General features: G+C 41.4%; 3 protein-coding genes across 3 annotated transcripts; all 3 read right to left on the bottom strand.

Moving 5' to 3' along the window:
- Positions 1-964: 964 nt before the first annotated feature.
- Positions 965-2,398, bottom strand: LOC117081253 (hemoglobin subunit epsilon-4-like). The gene is given in 4 exon segments (XM_033207072.1): positions 965-1,093; positions 1,965-2,187; positions 2,309-2,338; positions 2,340-2,398. Coding segments are annotated over 4 exon segments (441 nt in total).
- A 4,609-nt stretch (positions 2,399-7,007) lies between these two features.
- On the bottom strand, positions 7,008-8,652 carry LOC117081251 (hemoglobin subunit gamma). The gene is made up of 3 exons (XM_033207070.1): positions 8,454-8,652; positions 8,108-8,330; positions 7,008-7,226 (listed from the first exon to the last, which is right to left on the bottom strand). Exons 1-3 carry the CDS (start codon positions 8,543-8,545, stop codon positions 7,098-7,100), a joined length of 444 nt encoding a protein of 147 aa, XP_033062961.1. The 5' UTR covers positions 8,546-8,652; the 3' UTR covers positions 7,008-7,097.
- Positions 8,653-11,919: 3,267 nt separating this feature from the next.
- Positions 11,920-13,547, bottom strand: LOC117081250 (hemoglobin subunit gamma-like). The gene is given in 4 exon segments (XM_033207069.1): positions 11,920-12,138; positions 13,004-13,068; positions 13,071-13,225; positions 13,349-13,547. Coding segments are annotated over 4 exon segments (441 nt in total). The 5' UTR covers positions 13,441-13,547; the 3' UTR covers positions 11,920-12,009.
- Positions 13,548-14,050: the final 503 nt, after the last annotated feature.

Genomic DNA, 14,050 nt, shown 5'->3' with positions numbered 1-14,050 from the left:
ATGCACACATATGTATACATAGAAAGAGAATAAAATCACTACCACCAAAAACAATAAAACTTGTATATATTTATAGAAACAGAGAGCCGAACAAAGAGATTTATTATTTATCGGGTAGTGTAATAAAGACTTTCCAGGTATCAATTCAATTAATTTTTACAAAAATCCTTTAAGGAAAATAAATATGATAAATCTACCATATTTACAGCTTAATGGAATTATAAATATGTTTCAGGTCACAGAGGTAGCAGATGAAGTACAGATGAAAACCAAGACAGCCAGCTCACATGCTTTAGAGATAATTCTCCACTAATACCATTGAAGACATTGAGAGAAAGTTCAGGGTTTGGCCCTTGATTGGTCTCTAGGAAGCCCCATCCCCACTGCATTATAAATCATCAAAATATGTTGTTTAAAATAAGTAGAAGTGAACTATAGTCACCAAATGAGCTATATCCTGAGTTCATACAAATAATAGCCTATACAGAATCTCTAATTTGAGTCCTAACATACCTCTACACACTATCGACAATCCTCTTACATCTCTAAACAGTACCTCCATTGCCCTCCCTTTCTCTAAAGACATTGTCTTATTCTAGGGACGATTTCCCCTTCCTAGGAGTAAACTACTCCACTAAAGCCACCCACAAGTTCTCTCTTATCTTGCAGGATTGCAAGAAAGTATCTTCTCTACCCTTAAACTCCCATTCTCCAATGTTCTCATTTTCATCAGAAATGGTGGGTCCTTTTGGCTGAATCAATGTAAAATATAAAGACAGAAAAAGAATACAATGGTATTTCTTAGAGAGCATATTTCTTTATTTTATTTTTATCATGCAGGAACTGAATCTGCAGGCAGGATACTGCTCTTCTCCCCAGTGTCCCCCATCTAAAGGAAATGAGCTTTTGGGACATAGGTACAAACATAGTGGACCAATAGGTACAAACATAGCTGACAGGGAACTCAATGGCCCTTGAGGGCTACAGCGTTAGCCACAGCATTTGTGGGTTCCTGCCAAGAAGCCTGTATCTGTAGGGTAAACTCCTTGCTGAAGTGGGTTGCCAAAATAATCAATATCACATTGCTTAAGAGCTGGGAAGGGAGTGAAGATAAAAAGAAAATGGTACATAGTGAATAGAAGGCCTCAAGCTGGACTTGCAGTACATAGATACAACTCTTACTTCCTTTTTGACCAGAGTTTGAGCAACTCTCAGTCTTATTCTCACAAAGGCAAGTTCACCATTATGGGATAGACATCAGCTTCAATATGACTGGCAGCCCTGCACCTCCCATTGTGTCCTATCCTTCTTTTACTTGCTATGCCAACTCACTACCCAGCACAGTGTGATTAATTGCTTCACTTTTTAAGAGACTCTGTCCTTTTTAAAAACTAGGATAACAGTACTTCAAGGAGCTGTAAGGGATAGGGTAAGTCCCCAGTCCATCACACACATACAATTTTCCCAAACACTCGTAACAAAGAACCTGTACCATGTGCACAAAAGTATACCATCATCATTCAGAAGGAAATATCCTCTTTTTAAAAGCTTGCCATTAATCTTTCTAATTGATCTTTTTCTGACCTCCAGGACTATGCAGAAAAGTGTCTATTAATTTTCACAGAAAATTTCAGTGCCTAAAGGAAAGATGTTATTTTCTCTATCTTAACTTCCATTCCTTCATCCAAAAACACTCAGTTTAATTTTGGCCAGAATTTTTTATAAGATGTGTTTTTCAGAGCTATCAAGTGGTAAGTGCCCTTCCATTATTCATAGTCCTTGCTCTACCAAATTTCAGTTATGTTATTTAGAGCAACATAACTCTCAAAAACGATCCCACCGCTGAAATATCATATCCCATAGCTGACTCATAGCACAAGAGAAACCCACCTCTGCTTTCAAAAGCACCCATGGTGCAAATACCTAAGGGTAAAGAAGAAAGCATGAGTGTACTTAGTACTCACCAGGAAGTTCTCAGGGTCCACGTGCAGCTTGTTACAGTACAGGTCACTCAGCATAGCAAAGGTGCCTTTGAGGTCATCCATGAGCATAATAGCTTTTCCGAAGTGGATCAGCACCTTCTTGCCATGTGCCTTGACTTTGGGGTTGCCCATTATTGCACAGTTAGAGCCCAGATAGCCAAAAGTTTCAAAGTACCTCTGGGTCCATGGGTAGACAACCAGGAGACTGAGGGACAGTCATAATCACAGAGCAGATGCAAAGTCAGACTATGTAAGACAATGGGCTAGTCCCTCTTTCAGAAACACTTTCTGCCTTTCTGCACCTCGCCCTGGCTTCCGGTACTTACCCGCCCAGAATCTCACCTCCAGCCTTCTCACCTAAACTTGCTTCACCGGCTAGCGGCAGCAGCCTTCTCGTCAGCAGTGAAATGCACCATGGTGTCAGATCTGGGAGTTTCCTGGCGATCACAGATGAGCCAGAAGCATGCCTACACTTTTGCTTCTTGTGTGGCTTTTATTTCTCCTCTCTGGCCCCCAGCCCTTTGCCTCTCTCAGTGAAATGAATCTATTGGTCAAGGGTGGGTTGTGACTTCAGGGGTGGGGTTTGGGCAAGGGAAGTTTTGCAAGAAGGACATTCAAGTTTCTGATAGAATCCGGGTGGCCTTCTCAGGGGAACTTTGCTGTTCAGGCTTAATTTGAAACTTTACTTCTTTCCCCTCCATTTTCCTACACTACCCCCACCATCCAATGTGCAGTTTATTTCTCAAAGGCTTCACCAGTGGCTGCTAATAACCTGAATGCTGACAAATAGGAATAAGTTCGAGCTGAAAAGGATAAGAATTACAAATATCTTAGCCATCAATTCCTGGGTCAGGAGTTGTGACAATGTAACAACGTGTTATTCATCCAGCTTTATGTGGAAGAAGCCACAGCCTTTCTTGGTTTTCAATTCTCTTGAGACTACATTGAGTACACAATTTCATCATCTCTCTCTCTCTCTCTCTCTCTCTGCAAGCTCCACCTCCCTGATTCACGCCATTCTCCTGCCTCAGCCTTCCGAGTAGCTGGGACTACAGGCACCTGCCACCATGCCTAGCTAACTCTTTGTATTTTTAGTAGAGATGAGGTTTCACCATGTTAGCCAGGGTGGTCTTGATCTCCTGACCTCGTGATCCACCCGCCTTGGCCTCCCAAAGTGCTGGGATTACAGGCGTGAGCCACCGCGCCCGGCCAATTTCATCACTTTTTAGAATAGAATAGAAATAAACACCTCTATCGAGCATCCATTTGGAAGAAAGCAGAATAAGAAACAAAGTAGGGAAGTAAGGGGAAAACTGGGTTTTATTACTGTGTTTTTAAAATCCATTTTGTAGTCAGTGTACTTATCTGAGCAAAGGAGATTTCCTCTGAATCACTCAACAATAGTCCATGTCAAATTCCATATATCTACAAAATTATGCCAGAGCATCTAATAGTGTTGGGGGAGAAGGGTGCTGCTCTGTTCAAGCAAGAGGATAGAAAAAGTTTCCATGGCCCGTGCTGGGCATTAGGTCATTTATGTCTGGCACAGGCTTGCTCTACAGTCTAATGCTGTGTTTAACTTGTCTTTATATCTAATCAGGCAGAGACATTCTTCACTGCCAATATTCCACAGACTGCTGCACGTGTCTCAGGTCCTGCACGTCTCATGCCTCTCAAACAAGCAATTTCAGGAATAGACAGGGCACGCTTCCACCGGCAGAGAGAATAACAGTTTATTTTATATTCTTAAGACTTATTAACCTCATACTTAGAGGTTTGAGATGCTAGTTTGTGTGTTCCCCCTGAAATAAATCCTTACAAGAAATAAAGTTTAGGAGATTATCCTCATGTGTACTTCAAGGAGACTCTAAATTTCAAAGAGTTCAATACAATATATTAAAGCTGAATTTCTGATATTGGAGACACAGGATTTTAGTCTACTGGATATAGTTGAGAGGCAGTTATCTGTTTTACTTAGGAACATGGGGAGAGTTTGTAGTGATAAAGTTTGAGGTAAAACCAAGAAGATTATCTTTAAGAGCAGAGATCGATGATATGAAGAAAAAGAAGTGGCAGCCTTGACTATATGCAGGAAACACATTTATATTGAGTTGTGGGGACTGGCCTGAGAGGACACTTCAGGTCGTGTCCTTTAATGGCCCTAAAGCTAATTCCCAACAGAATGTCTGTTCATTGCCATACCTCATATCCTTAGGTACATACATCTAAAACCCTGCATATCGGTGAACAGCTACCCCATCTTTCCGTCAGCCAACCAGGAATTCAATAGTTACTGCGAACTTCCACTTTTCTCTCACCTGCTCCCAGAAAAGTGAGACCTGCGATCAGCTTCCTGTATTGATTCCTTCATGTTTGTGGCTGTTCCCTGTTTCCAATTGTTTTCCATGATTATTGCTTCTAGTGTGATCTATAGACTCTTATATCATCAATACCAGGTCATCATTGCAGTTGTCAACTTCTTCCTGTTGCATTTTATGTATTAATTCAACAAGTACATATTAGGTTCCATATGTCATTCACTAAGTTTCATATGCCATCCATTTTTCTTAATTCTGAGAATCTTACAAGATCTAGACAGACAGATTCTTTGGTCTAATGGTGCCCTCACTATAGTGACTAGAGGAGACCAGCATACATACTGAAATAAATGAATGAATAAGAGATTTCAGGTGGTATTACATGACTTGAAGAAACTGCATATTGTATCTACAGCCATCTGGTCTTTGAGAAACCTGACAAAGCAAGCAATGGGGAAAGGATTTTCAATTTAATAAATGATGGACAGAACTAGCTAGCCATATGCTGAAAAATGAAACTGGACCCCTTCCTTATACCTTATCCAAAAATTAACTCCAGATGGATTTGAGACTTAAATGAAAAACCCCAAACTCTAAAAAGCCTAGAAAAAAATCAAGGCAATACCATTCATGATACTGGCACGGGCAAAGATTTCATGATTAAAACATGAAAAGCAATGGCAGCAAAACCAAAAATTGACTAACGGAATCTAATTAAACTAAAGAGCTCCTTCACAGCAAAAGAAACTACCATCAGAGCGAAAGACAATCTACAGAACATGGAAAAATGTTTGCAATTTATTCTTCTGACAAAGGCCTAACATCCAGAGTAAATAAGAAACTTAAACAACTTTACAAGAAAAAAAACAAACAACCCCGTTAAAACCATGGCACACTTTTACCTATAAAACAAACCTGCATATCCTGCACATGTACCCCGGAATTTAAGGTAAAATTAAATTAAATCAAAAGAAAAAAAATAAAAACAAATGCCATGGCAATGTCAGGAAGTTACCCTATATGGCCTGAAAAGAGAAGGCAGAAATAATCCAAAACTTGTTTAACATATCATCAAGAAATAATCATAAAAATGAACAACCAGTGGCCCTCGGGGGTGCTCTGCCTATGCAATAGTCATTCTTTTATTTCTTTACTCTCTTAAGAAACTTGCTATGACTTAAAAAAAAATGCATACTGTGAAATGGTAGTCACTGCATTTGAAGTGGGTCCTTTATGATATGATGGAGCCAGGCAGAGACGTTTGGAGAAAGAAGTTCCTGAAAGAAGGAAGGGCATGTGCCAAATTCTGAGGCTGAGGAGAAAAAAAGAAAGAAAGAAAGAAAAAGAATAAAGAACTTGACATTTCATTGTATGTAAAGACATTGCAAGGCTAGAGTAGAGCATGTTGAAGTAAAAATAAGAGAAATCAAAATTAGAGAGAAGGGAACAGGCTTATTATTTGGGTTTTACAGATGAGAGTAGTAGAATAAGTATTTTACACTGAAACTTAGGGGACCAGGGGAGATTTGTAAACCTGAGATAAACATGGTCTCTAGTCCACTCAAACCCCAAGCTTATTTTTTTCTCCTTCCTCATCTGCCTTACTCAGTGCAAGGTGCTATAACAAAATACCAAAGAATGGATGGCTTCAACAACAGAATTTTTTCTCACGTTTCTGAAGGCTGATTTGTGGTCAGGGTTCTCTTCCTGGATTGCAGATGGCTGACTTCTCACTGTGTCCTCACTGGGAGGAAAGAGAAATGGCTTGTCTCTCTGCTTCTGATAAGGAAAAAAATTTTTTGATGGGGATCTGCTCTTATGAGCTCATCTAAACCTAGTTACTTTTCAAAAGCCTCCCCTACAAGTAAGGTCAGTTGGGAGTTGGGGATTCAGCATGTAAACTTTGAGGAGACAAACATTAGATCCATGACACCATCACATTAAACTCTTACTTATACAGATGCACTAACATCCAACTATACAAAAATTCCATTGAGTAAGCCTTCCAATTAATTTTGTACAAATTCTTCCCACTACTTTTGATCTCACAGTGCTGATCTGTTGCTCAGACACAACATACTCATGCTGACTTGTGAGCCTCTGCTGATTCATTTCTTACACCTAAGTCCCCATCTCCCCCAGAAGCTTACAGTGAGGACTCTTCCTTGAAATGCTGTGACCAATCTGCACACTTGAGGGCATGGGATTAATCTCACTTTCTTAGGCATCCATAAGGGCTATGAAAAGCCTGGTGCCATTAGTAATAGCATTCCCCCTAACAAAATAGAAATGCTATACCTGACTAAACCTTGACCGCCGAAAGCTTGGAACACTTTCCCTTCATTAAGAACCATCCTTGCTACTCTGCTGCAATCCAACACCCAGGTCTTCACTGAACCTTTCCCCATCTCTTCCAAACCATCTGTTTCTGAGGAGTCCTGTCCTGTAGAGGTCTTTCATCCCACCAGACTCCTCCTACACCTTTTATTCCCACTTGCATAACTCCCATGTATAAGTTTCTTTATTGCCTAGTTCTTTCAATTGCTCATCAAAACCCACATCTCATGTAAACAAAAAAGTGAGGAGTATGCACATGACACTAACACACACAGCCATGTACAAATACACATACACACATCCCTCAACATAAAACCCTTTGTGGCTCATATATTTTAAAAGATGTAAAAAAAAGAGCTGAAGACAACCATTTGTGATCACTTAGCAGAATAGATTTATTATTTTTATTGCTTGCAGAATAAAGCCTATCCTTGAAAGCTCTGCATCGTGGGCAGGGGGCTCAGTGGTATCTGGAGGACAGGGCACTGGCCACTCCAGCCACCATCTTCTGCCAGGAAGCCTGCACCTCAGGAGTGAATTCTTTGCCAAAATGGATTGCCAAAACAGTCACCAGCACATTTCCCAGGAGCTGTTGAGATGAAAGGAGACAACAAAAATGAACCCATAGTGAGCTGAGAACTCCAGCCTGGCCTCCAGAAACTACACATCCAGCTTCCACCCAGAATCAAGCCTATGTTAACTTCCCTCAAAGCCTGAGATTTTGCCTTCCCATTAAATGCAGGTAGTTGTTCCCCTTGCAGCACGAGTCACTGGCCAAAATTTAAATCTTGCTGTCTTCTTGCCACCACAAAGCCTGGATGTTGTAGGTTGAAAACGTGAAAAGAAACACATGCACACACAAACACACACACACACACACACACACACACACACCTGGCTTTCAAAATCTACTCTAGCCCAAATGTTTCAATTGTTCCTCACCCCTGGACACACTTTGCCCCCATCTGGAATTAGAGGATATAAGTTTGTAATGAAGTGATAGCAGCATTTTGTATGTGTCCAGCTGATACAGGAATAGCCTCAGACTCTGTTTGGCCACCAGAGTTCCCCACTTTGACTGGACCAATATATGCCTTCTGCCTGCATCTTTTTAATGACCATACTTGTCCTGTCTCCAGATAGATGTTTTAAAACAAATAACAAAAATGAGGGAAACATGAAAGTTCTTTCTACCGGAATCCAATAAAGAAAAGTCATTTTCCTCATTTCCACCTCTCTTTTCTCAAAGTCAAAATTGTCCATCTAGATTTGTAGAGGCACTCCTTAGGCCCTAAAACATTACCATTGGGTCTCAGCCCAGTTAGTCCTCTGTAGTTTCTTCACTCCCAACCCCAGTATCTTCAAATAGCTCACACCCAGCAGGTAGATTCAGCTGTCCTCAGATCAATACTCAGTTGTCTAAGTTGCCTTGAGACTGAACTCTGAAACTGCTGAAACTCCTGGACTCACCCTGAAGTTCTCAGGATCCACATGCAGCTTGTCACAGTGCAGCTCACTCAGCTGGGCAAAGGTGCCCTTGAGATCATCCAGGTTCTTTATGGCATCTCCCAAGGAAGTCAGCACCTTCTTGCCATGTGCCTTGACCTTGGGGTTGCCCATAATGGCAGAGGCAGAGGACAGATTGCCAAAGCTGTCAAAGAACCTCTGGGTCCATGGGTAGACAACCAGGAGCCTGTGAGATTGAACAAGAGCAGTTTGACAGTCAGAAAGTGCCACAAATCCTGAGAAGCAGCCTGGACTTTTGCCAGGCACAGGGTCCTTCCTTCCCTTTCTTGTCCTGGTCACCAGAGCCTACCTTCCCAGGGTTTCTCCTCCAACATCTTCCACATTCACCTTGCCCCACAGGCTTGTGATAGTAGCCTTGTCTTCCTCTGTGAAATGACCCATGGCGTCTGGACTAGGAGCTTATTGATAATCTCAGCCGTTCCAGAAGCGAGTGTGTGGAACTGCTGGAGGGTGCTTCCTTTTATTCTTCATCCCTAGCCAGCCACCGGCCCCTGGCCTCACCTGATAGTCTAAGACTATTGGTCAAGGTTGCCTTGTCAAGGCTATTGGTCAAGGCAAGACTGGCCAACCCATGGGTGGAGTTTAGCCAGGGACCGTTTCAGACAGATATTTGCATTGAGATAGTGTGGGGAAGGGGCCCCCAAGAGGATACTGCTGCTTAATTTTTTTTATAGCCTTTGCCTTGTTCCGATTCAATCATTCCAATTTTTCTCTAATTTGTTCTTCCTTTAGCTAGTTTCCTTCTTCCACCATAGAAGATACCAGGACTTCTTTTGTCAGCCTTTCTTACCTTCTTGTCTCTAGCTCCAGTGAGGCCTGGAGATTAAAGTTAAAGCATGCACCAATTTTTTGGTTCGGGGATTGTGACATGTGTTTTAGGCATAGGTCCAGGATTTTTGATGGGACAAATCTTAGTCTTTTTCAGTTAGTAGTGGTTTCTAAGGAAAAAGTGCTACACTTCTTTTTGAATATACTCTCTGTGGCTTTTTCTGTTATCTCTTAAGTTCTCAATAGTGCAGTGAAAACAATTCCTATAAAGTCAGTTTCAGTGCAGTAATAGATTACTGTTATGTAATATAAGACCTAATCCTTACCTCAATCTCTACTTATCTCTACCTATTTGAAATAAATCATGCCTGTTTCATCTTAGAAAAAATATTTGATTCCATATTCAGGTATGTATATATATATATATACCATATGATGTGTATTTATCACTGGGTAAGTGTGTGTGCTGGCTGATGACCCAGGGTTTTGGTGTAGCTCTTTTATCCTCAGTAAAGATGATGGTGGAATGTTCTTTGGCAGGTACTCTGCATTAGAATTAATTATCTTGTATAGATGCTAGGTTCACTTCTCAGGGAATCTTATTCTAAGACATAAGACATGTGTGTATATGGAAAACAACTCTAGAGAAGCAAGGGCTGTTTTTATTGGCTAGTAGTCCACACACTATGACAACTCAAATATCAGTGTACTTTAGACAGCTTTATTTCTAACACAGTGCTGTTTCTGACATATAGGACCATTAACAGGGTAAGAAGTATTTCTGCTGGTTTTTTGGTTTTGTTTTGCTTTTGGTTAGTTTGTTTTTGTTTTTCTCTGAAAGTGATCCATGATCTCAAACCTTGCTAGATTATAATGCCAGAAGCTCTGGGATTCTGACTTATTGGAGGTGAGCTGTATCTTCAAATTAGTTTATCCCCTAAGCTATCAGATTGATTGAAATTGGTGAAATCCTTTCAGCCTTCATGATCCTGTGTAAAGATTATATCTGCTCATTGATAAAGATGGCTAAAAGACCAGAAAGGTACACATTTGCCCATGTAACAAGCCTGCACATCCTGCACATGTACCTTGGAAATTAAAATGAAATGAAATAAAATTAAAAGGAAAAAATGCCATGGCAACATCAGGAAGTTATCTTTTATGGTCTAAAAATGGGCGGCATAAATAATCTACCCCTTGTTTGGCATACTATTGAAAAATAACAATAAAAATCGGCAACGAGCAGCCCTTGGGGCTACTCTGCCTATGAAGTAGCCATTCATTTATTCCGTTACTTTAATTTTTTATAAACTTGTCTTACTAAAAAAAAAAAAAAAAAAAAAAAAAAAAACAAGAAAGAAAGTGTGAATTGTGAAATGGTAGTGAGTGACAGCATTTGAAGTGGGTCCTTTATGGTATGATGGAGCCAGGCACAAGATGTTTGAAGAAAGAAGTTCCTGAAAATAAGAAGGGCATGTAGAAAACTGTGAGGCTGAGGAGAAAAATGAAAGAAAGAAATATAAAGAAAGAACTTGACATTTCACTGCATATAAATACATTACAAGCCTAAAGTACATTGAAGAAAAAATAGGAGAAATCAAAGTTAGAGAGAAGGGCTCAAGCTTACGACTTGGGTCTTACAGATGAGAGTAGTAGAGTAGGTATTTTATACTGAAACATAGGGGAGCAGGGGAGATTTGTAAACCTGAGATAAACATGGTTTCTAATCCACTGAACACCCAAGCTTATTTTTTTCTCCTTCTTCATCTGCCTTACTTAGTGCAAGGTGCTATAACAAAATAGCATAGACCGGATGGCTTCAACAACAGAATTTTTTCTCACATTTCTGCTGGTTCCTGGTCAGGGCTCTCTTCCTGGGTTGCAGATGGCTGACTGCTCACTGTGTCCTCACCAGAAGGAAGAGAAATGGCCAATTATCTGCTTCTGATGAGGAAAATAATTCTTTGAGAGCGATCTGCTCTCGTGAGCTCATCTAAACCTAATTACTTTTCCAAAGCCTCCCCGACAAATGGGGCCAACTGGGAGTTGGGGATTTAGCATGTGAATTTCCTGGAGACACAAGCATTAGGTTCATAACACCATCACATTAAAGTAAACTCTCCCTTATGAACATGCATTAACTTTCAATTATATAAGAATGCCAGTGAATCTGCCTTCTCAATTAATGTTATACAAATTCTTCACACTACATTTTCATCTGACAGTGCTGGTCTGCTGCTCAGGTATGACACGATGATGCTTACTTGTGAACCTCTGCTGGCTCATTTCCTTCACCTAAGTCCCCACCTCCCCTAGAAGCTTACAGTGAGGTCTCTTCCTTGAAATCTGTGACTTAAGGGCATGGGTTTAATTTCACCTCTTTAGGCATGCATCAACACTTAAAACGAAAAGTTCCTTAGTAAAGTAAGGATCTCTTCATTGCAGTTACTGTGGAAAGAAAAATCTGTTCCCTGCTCTGATCTTTAACACCTCAACCTCCCCATAGAGCCTCACAAGGACTGAGAAAAGTCAGATGCTATTAGAAATAGGATTGCCCCTAATAAAATAGAATGGCTATCCTTGCCTAAACCTTGACTTCCTAAATTTGGAACACTTTTTCTTCGTTGAGCACCTTCCTCGCTGCTGTGCTGCAATCCAGCCCCCAGGTCTTCACTGAACCTTTCCTCATCTCTTCCAAACCATCTGTTTCTGAGGAGTCCTGTCCTGTAGAGGTCTTTCATCCCACCAGACTTCTCCTACACCTTTTATTCCCACTTGCATAACTCCCATGTATGAGTTTCTTTATTGCCTAGTTCTTTCAATTGCTCATCAAAACCCACATCTCATGTAAACAAAAAAGTGAGGAGTATGCACATGACACTAACACACACAGCCATGTACAAATACACATACACACATCCCTCAACATAAAACCCTTTGTGGCTCATATATTTTAAAAGATGTAAAAAAAGAGCTGAAGACAACCATTTGTGATCACTTAGCAGAATAGATTTATTATTTTTATTGCTTGCAGAATAAAGCCTATCCTTGAAAGCTCTGCATCGTGGGCAGGGGGCTCAGTGGTATCTGGAGGACAGGGCACTGGCCACTCCAGCCACCATCTTCTGCCAGGAAGCCTGCACCTCAGGAGTGAATTCTTTGCCAAAATGGATTGCCAAAACAGTCACCAGCACATTTCCCAGGAGCTGTTGAGATGAAAGGAGACAACAAAAATGAACCCATAGTGAGCTGAGAACTCCAGCCTGGCCTCCAGAAACTACACATCCAGCTTCCACCCAGAATCAAGCCTATGTTAACTTCCCTCAAAGCCTGAGATTTTGCCTTCCCATTAAATGCAGGTAGTTGTTCCCCTTGCAGCACGAGTCACTGGCCAAAATTTAAATCTTGCTGTCTTCTTGCCACCACAAAGCCTGGATGTTGTAGGTTGAAAACGTGAAAAGAAACACATGCACACACAAACACACACACACACACCTGGCTTTCAAAATCTACTCTAGCCCAAATGTTTCAATTGTTCCTCACCCCTGGACACACTTTGCCCCCATCTGGAATTAGAGGATATAAGTTTGTAATGAAGTGATAGCAGCATTTTGTATGTGTCCAGCTGATACAGGAATAGCCTCAGACTCTGTTTGGCCACCAGAGTTCCCCACTTTGACTGGACCAATATATGCCTTCTGCCTGCATCTTTTTAATGACCATACTTGTCCTGTCTCCAGATAGATGTTTTAAAACAAATAACAAAAATGAGGGAAACATGAAAGTTCTTTCTACCGGAATCCAATAAAGAAAAGTCATTTTCCTCATTTCCACCTCTCTTTTCTCAAAGTCAAAATTGTCCATCTAGATTTGTAGAGGCACTCCTTAGGCCCTAAAACATTACCATTGGGTCTCAGCCCAGTTAGTCCTCTGTAGTTTCTTCACTCCCAACCCCAGTATCTTCAAATAGCTCACACCCAGCAGGTAGATTCAGCTGTCCTCAGATCAATACTCAGTTGTCTAAGTTGCCTTGAGACTGAACTCTGAAACTGCTGAAACTCCTGGACTCACCCTGAAGTTCTCAGGATCCACATGCAGCTTGTCACAGTGCAGCTCACTCAGCTGGGCAAAGGTGCCTTGAGATCATCCAGGTTCTTTATGGCATCTCCCAAGGAAGTCAGCACCTTCTTGCCATGTGCCTTGACCTTGGGGTTGCCCATAATGGCAGAGGCAGAGGACAGGTTGCCAAAGCTGTCAAAGAACCTCTGGGTCCATGGGTAGACAACCAGGAGCCTGTGAGATTGAACAAGAGCAGTTTGACAGTCAGAAAGTGCCACAAATCCTGAGAAGCAGCCTGGACTTTTGCCAGGCACAGGGTCCTTCCTTCCCTTTCTTGTCCTGGTCACCAGAGCCTACCTTCCCAGGGTTTCTCCTCCAACATCTTCCACATTCACCTTGCCCCACAGGCTTGTGATAGTAGCCTTGTCTTCCTCTGTGAAATGACCCATGGCGTCTGGACTAGGAGCTTATTGATAATCTCAGCCGTTCCAGAAGCGAGTGTGTGGAACTGCTGGAGGGTGCTTCCTTTTATTCTTCATCCCTAGCCAGCCACCGGCCCCTGGCCTCACCTGATAGTCTAAGACTATTGGTCAAGGTTGCCTTGTCAAGGCTATTGGTCAAGGCAAGACTGGCCAACCCATGGGTGGAGTTTAGCCAGGGACCGTTTCAGACAGATATTTGCATTGAGATAGTGTGGGGAAGGGGCCCCCAAGAGGATACTGCTGCTTAATTTTTTTTTATAGCCTTTGCCTTGTTCCGATTCAATCATTCCAATTTTTCTCTAATTTGTTCTTCCCTTTAGCTAGTTTCCTTCTTCCACCATAGAAGATACCAGGACTTCTTTTGTCAGCCTTTCTTACCTTCTTGTCTCTAGCTCCAGTGAGGCCTGGAGATTAAAGTTAAAGCATGCACCAATTTTTTGGTTCGGGGATTGTGACATGTGTTTTAGGCATAGGTCCAGGATTTTTGATGGGACAAGTCTTAGTCTCATTTAGTAAGCATTGGTTTCCAAAGAAGAAGTGCTATACTTATCTTTGAAAATACTCTCTGTGGTTTTAC

Source organism: Trachypithecus francoisi, unplaced genomic scaffold (assembly GCF_009764315.1).
Source record: "Trachypithecus francoisi isolate TF-2019V2 unplaced genomic scaffold, Tfra_2.0 Lachesis_group8, whole genome shotgun sequence".
Classification (NCBI taxonomy): Eukaryota; Metazoa; Chordata; class Mammalia; order Primates; family Cercopithecidae; genus Trachypithecus; species Trachypithecus francoisi.
Note: the sequence above shows the minus strand (reverse complement) of the source record. Positions and strands in the feature narration are given on the sequence as shown.

Excerpts from the sequence above, each read along its gene's own strand:
- LOC117081251 (XM_033207070.1), bottom strand. The coding sequence starts at position 8,545 with ATGGGTCATTTCACAGAGGAAGACAAGGCTACTATCACAAGCCTGTGG. Across the intron at positions 8,331-8,453 it reads GGAGGAGAAACCCTGGGAAG|GCTCCTGGTTGTCTACCCAT; the intron begins GTAGGCTCTGGT and ends TCAATCTCACAG. Across the intron at positions 7,227-8,107 it reads TGGATCCTGAGAACTTCAGG|CTCCTGGGAAATGTGCTGGT; the intron begins GTGAGTCCAGGA and ends TCATCTCAACAG.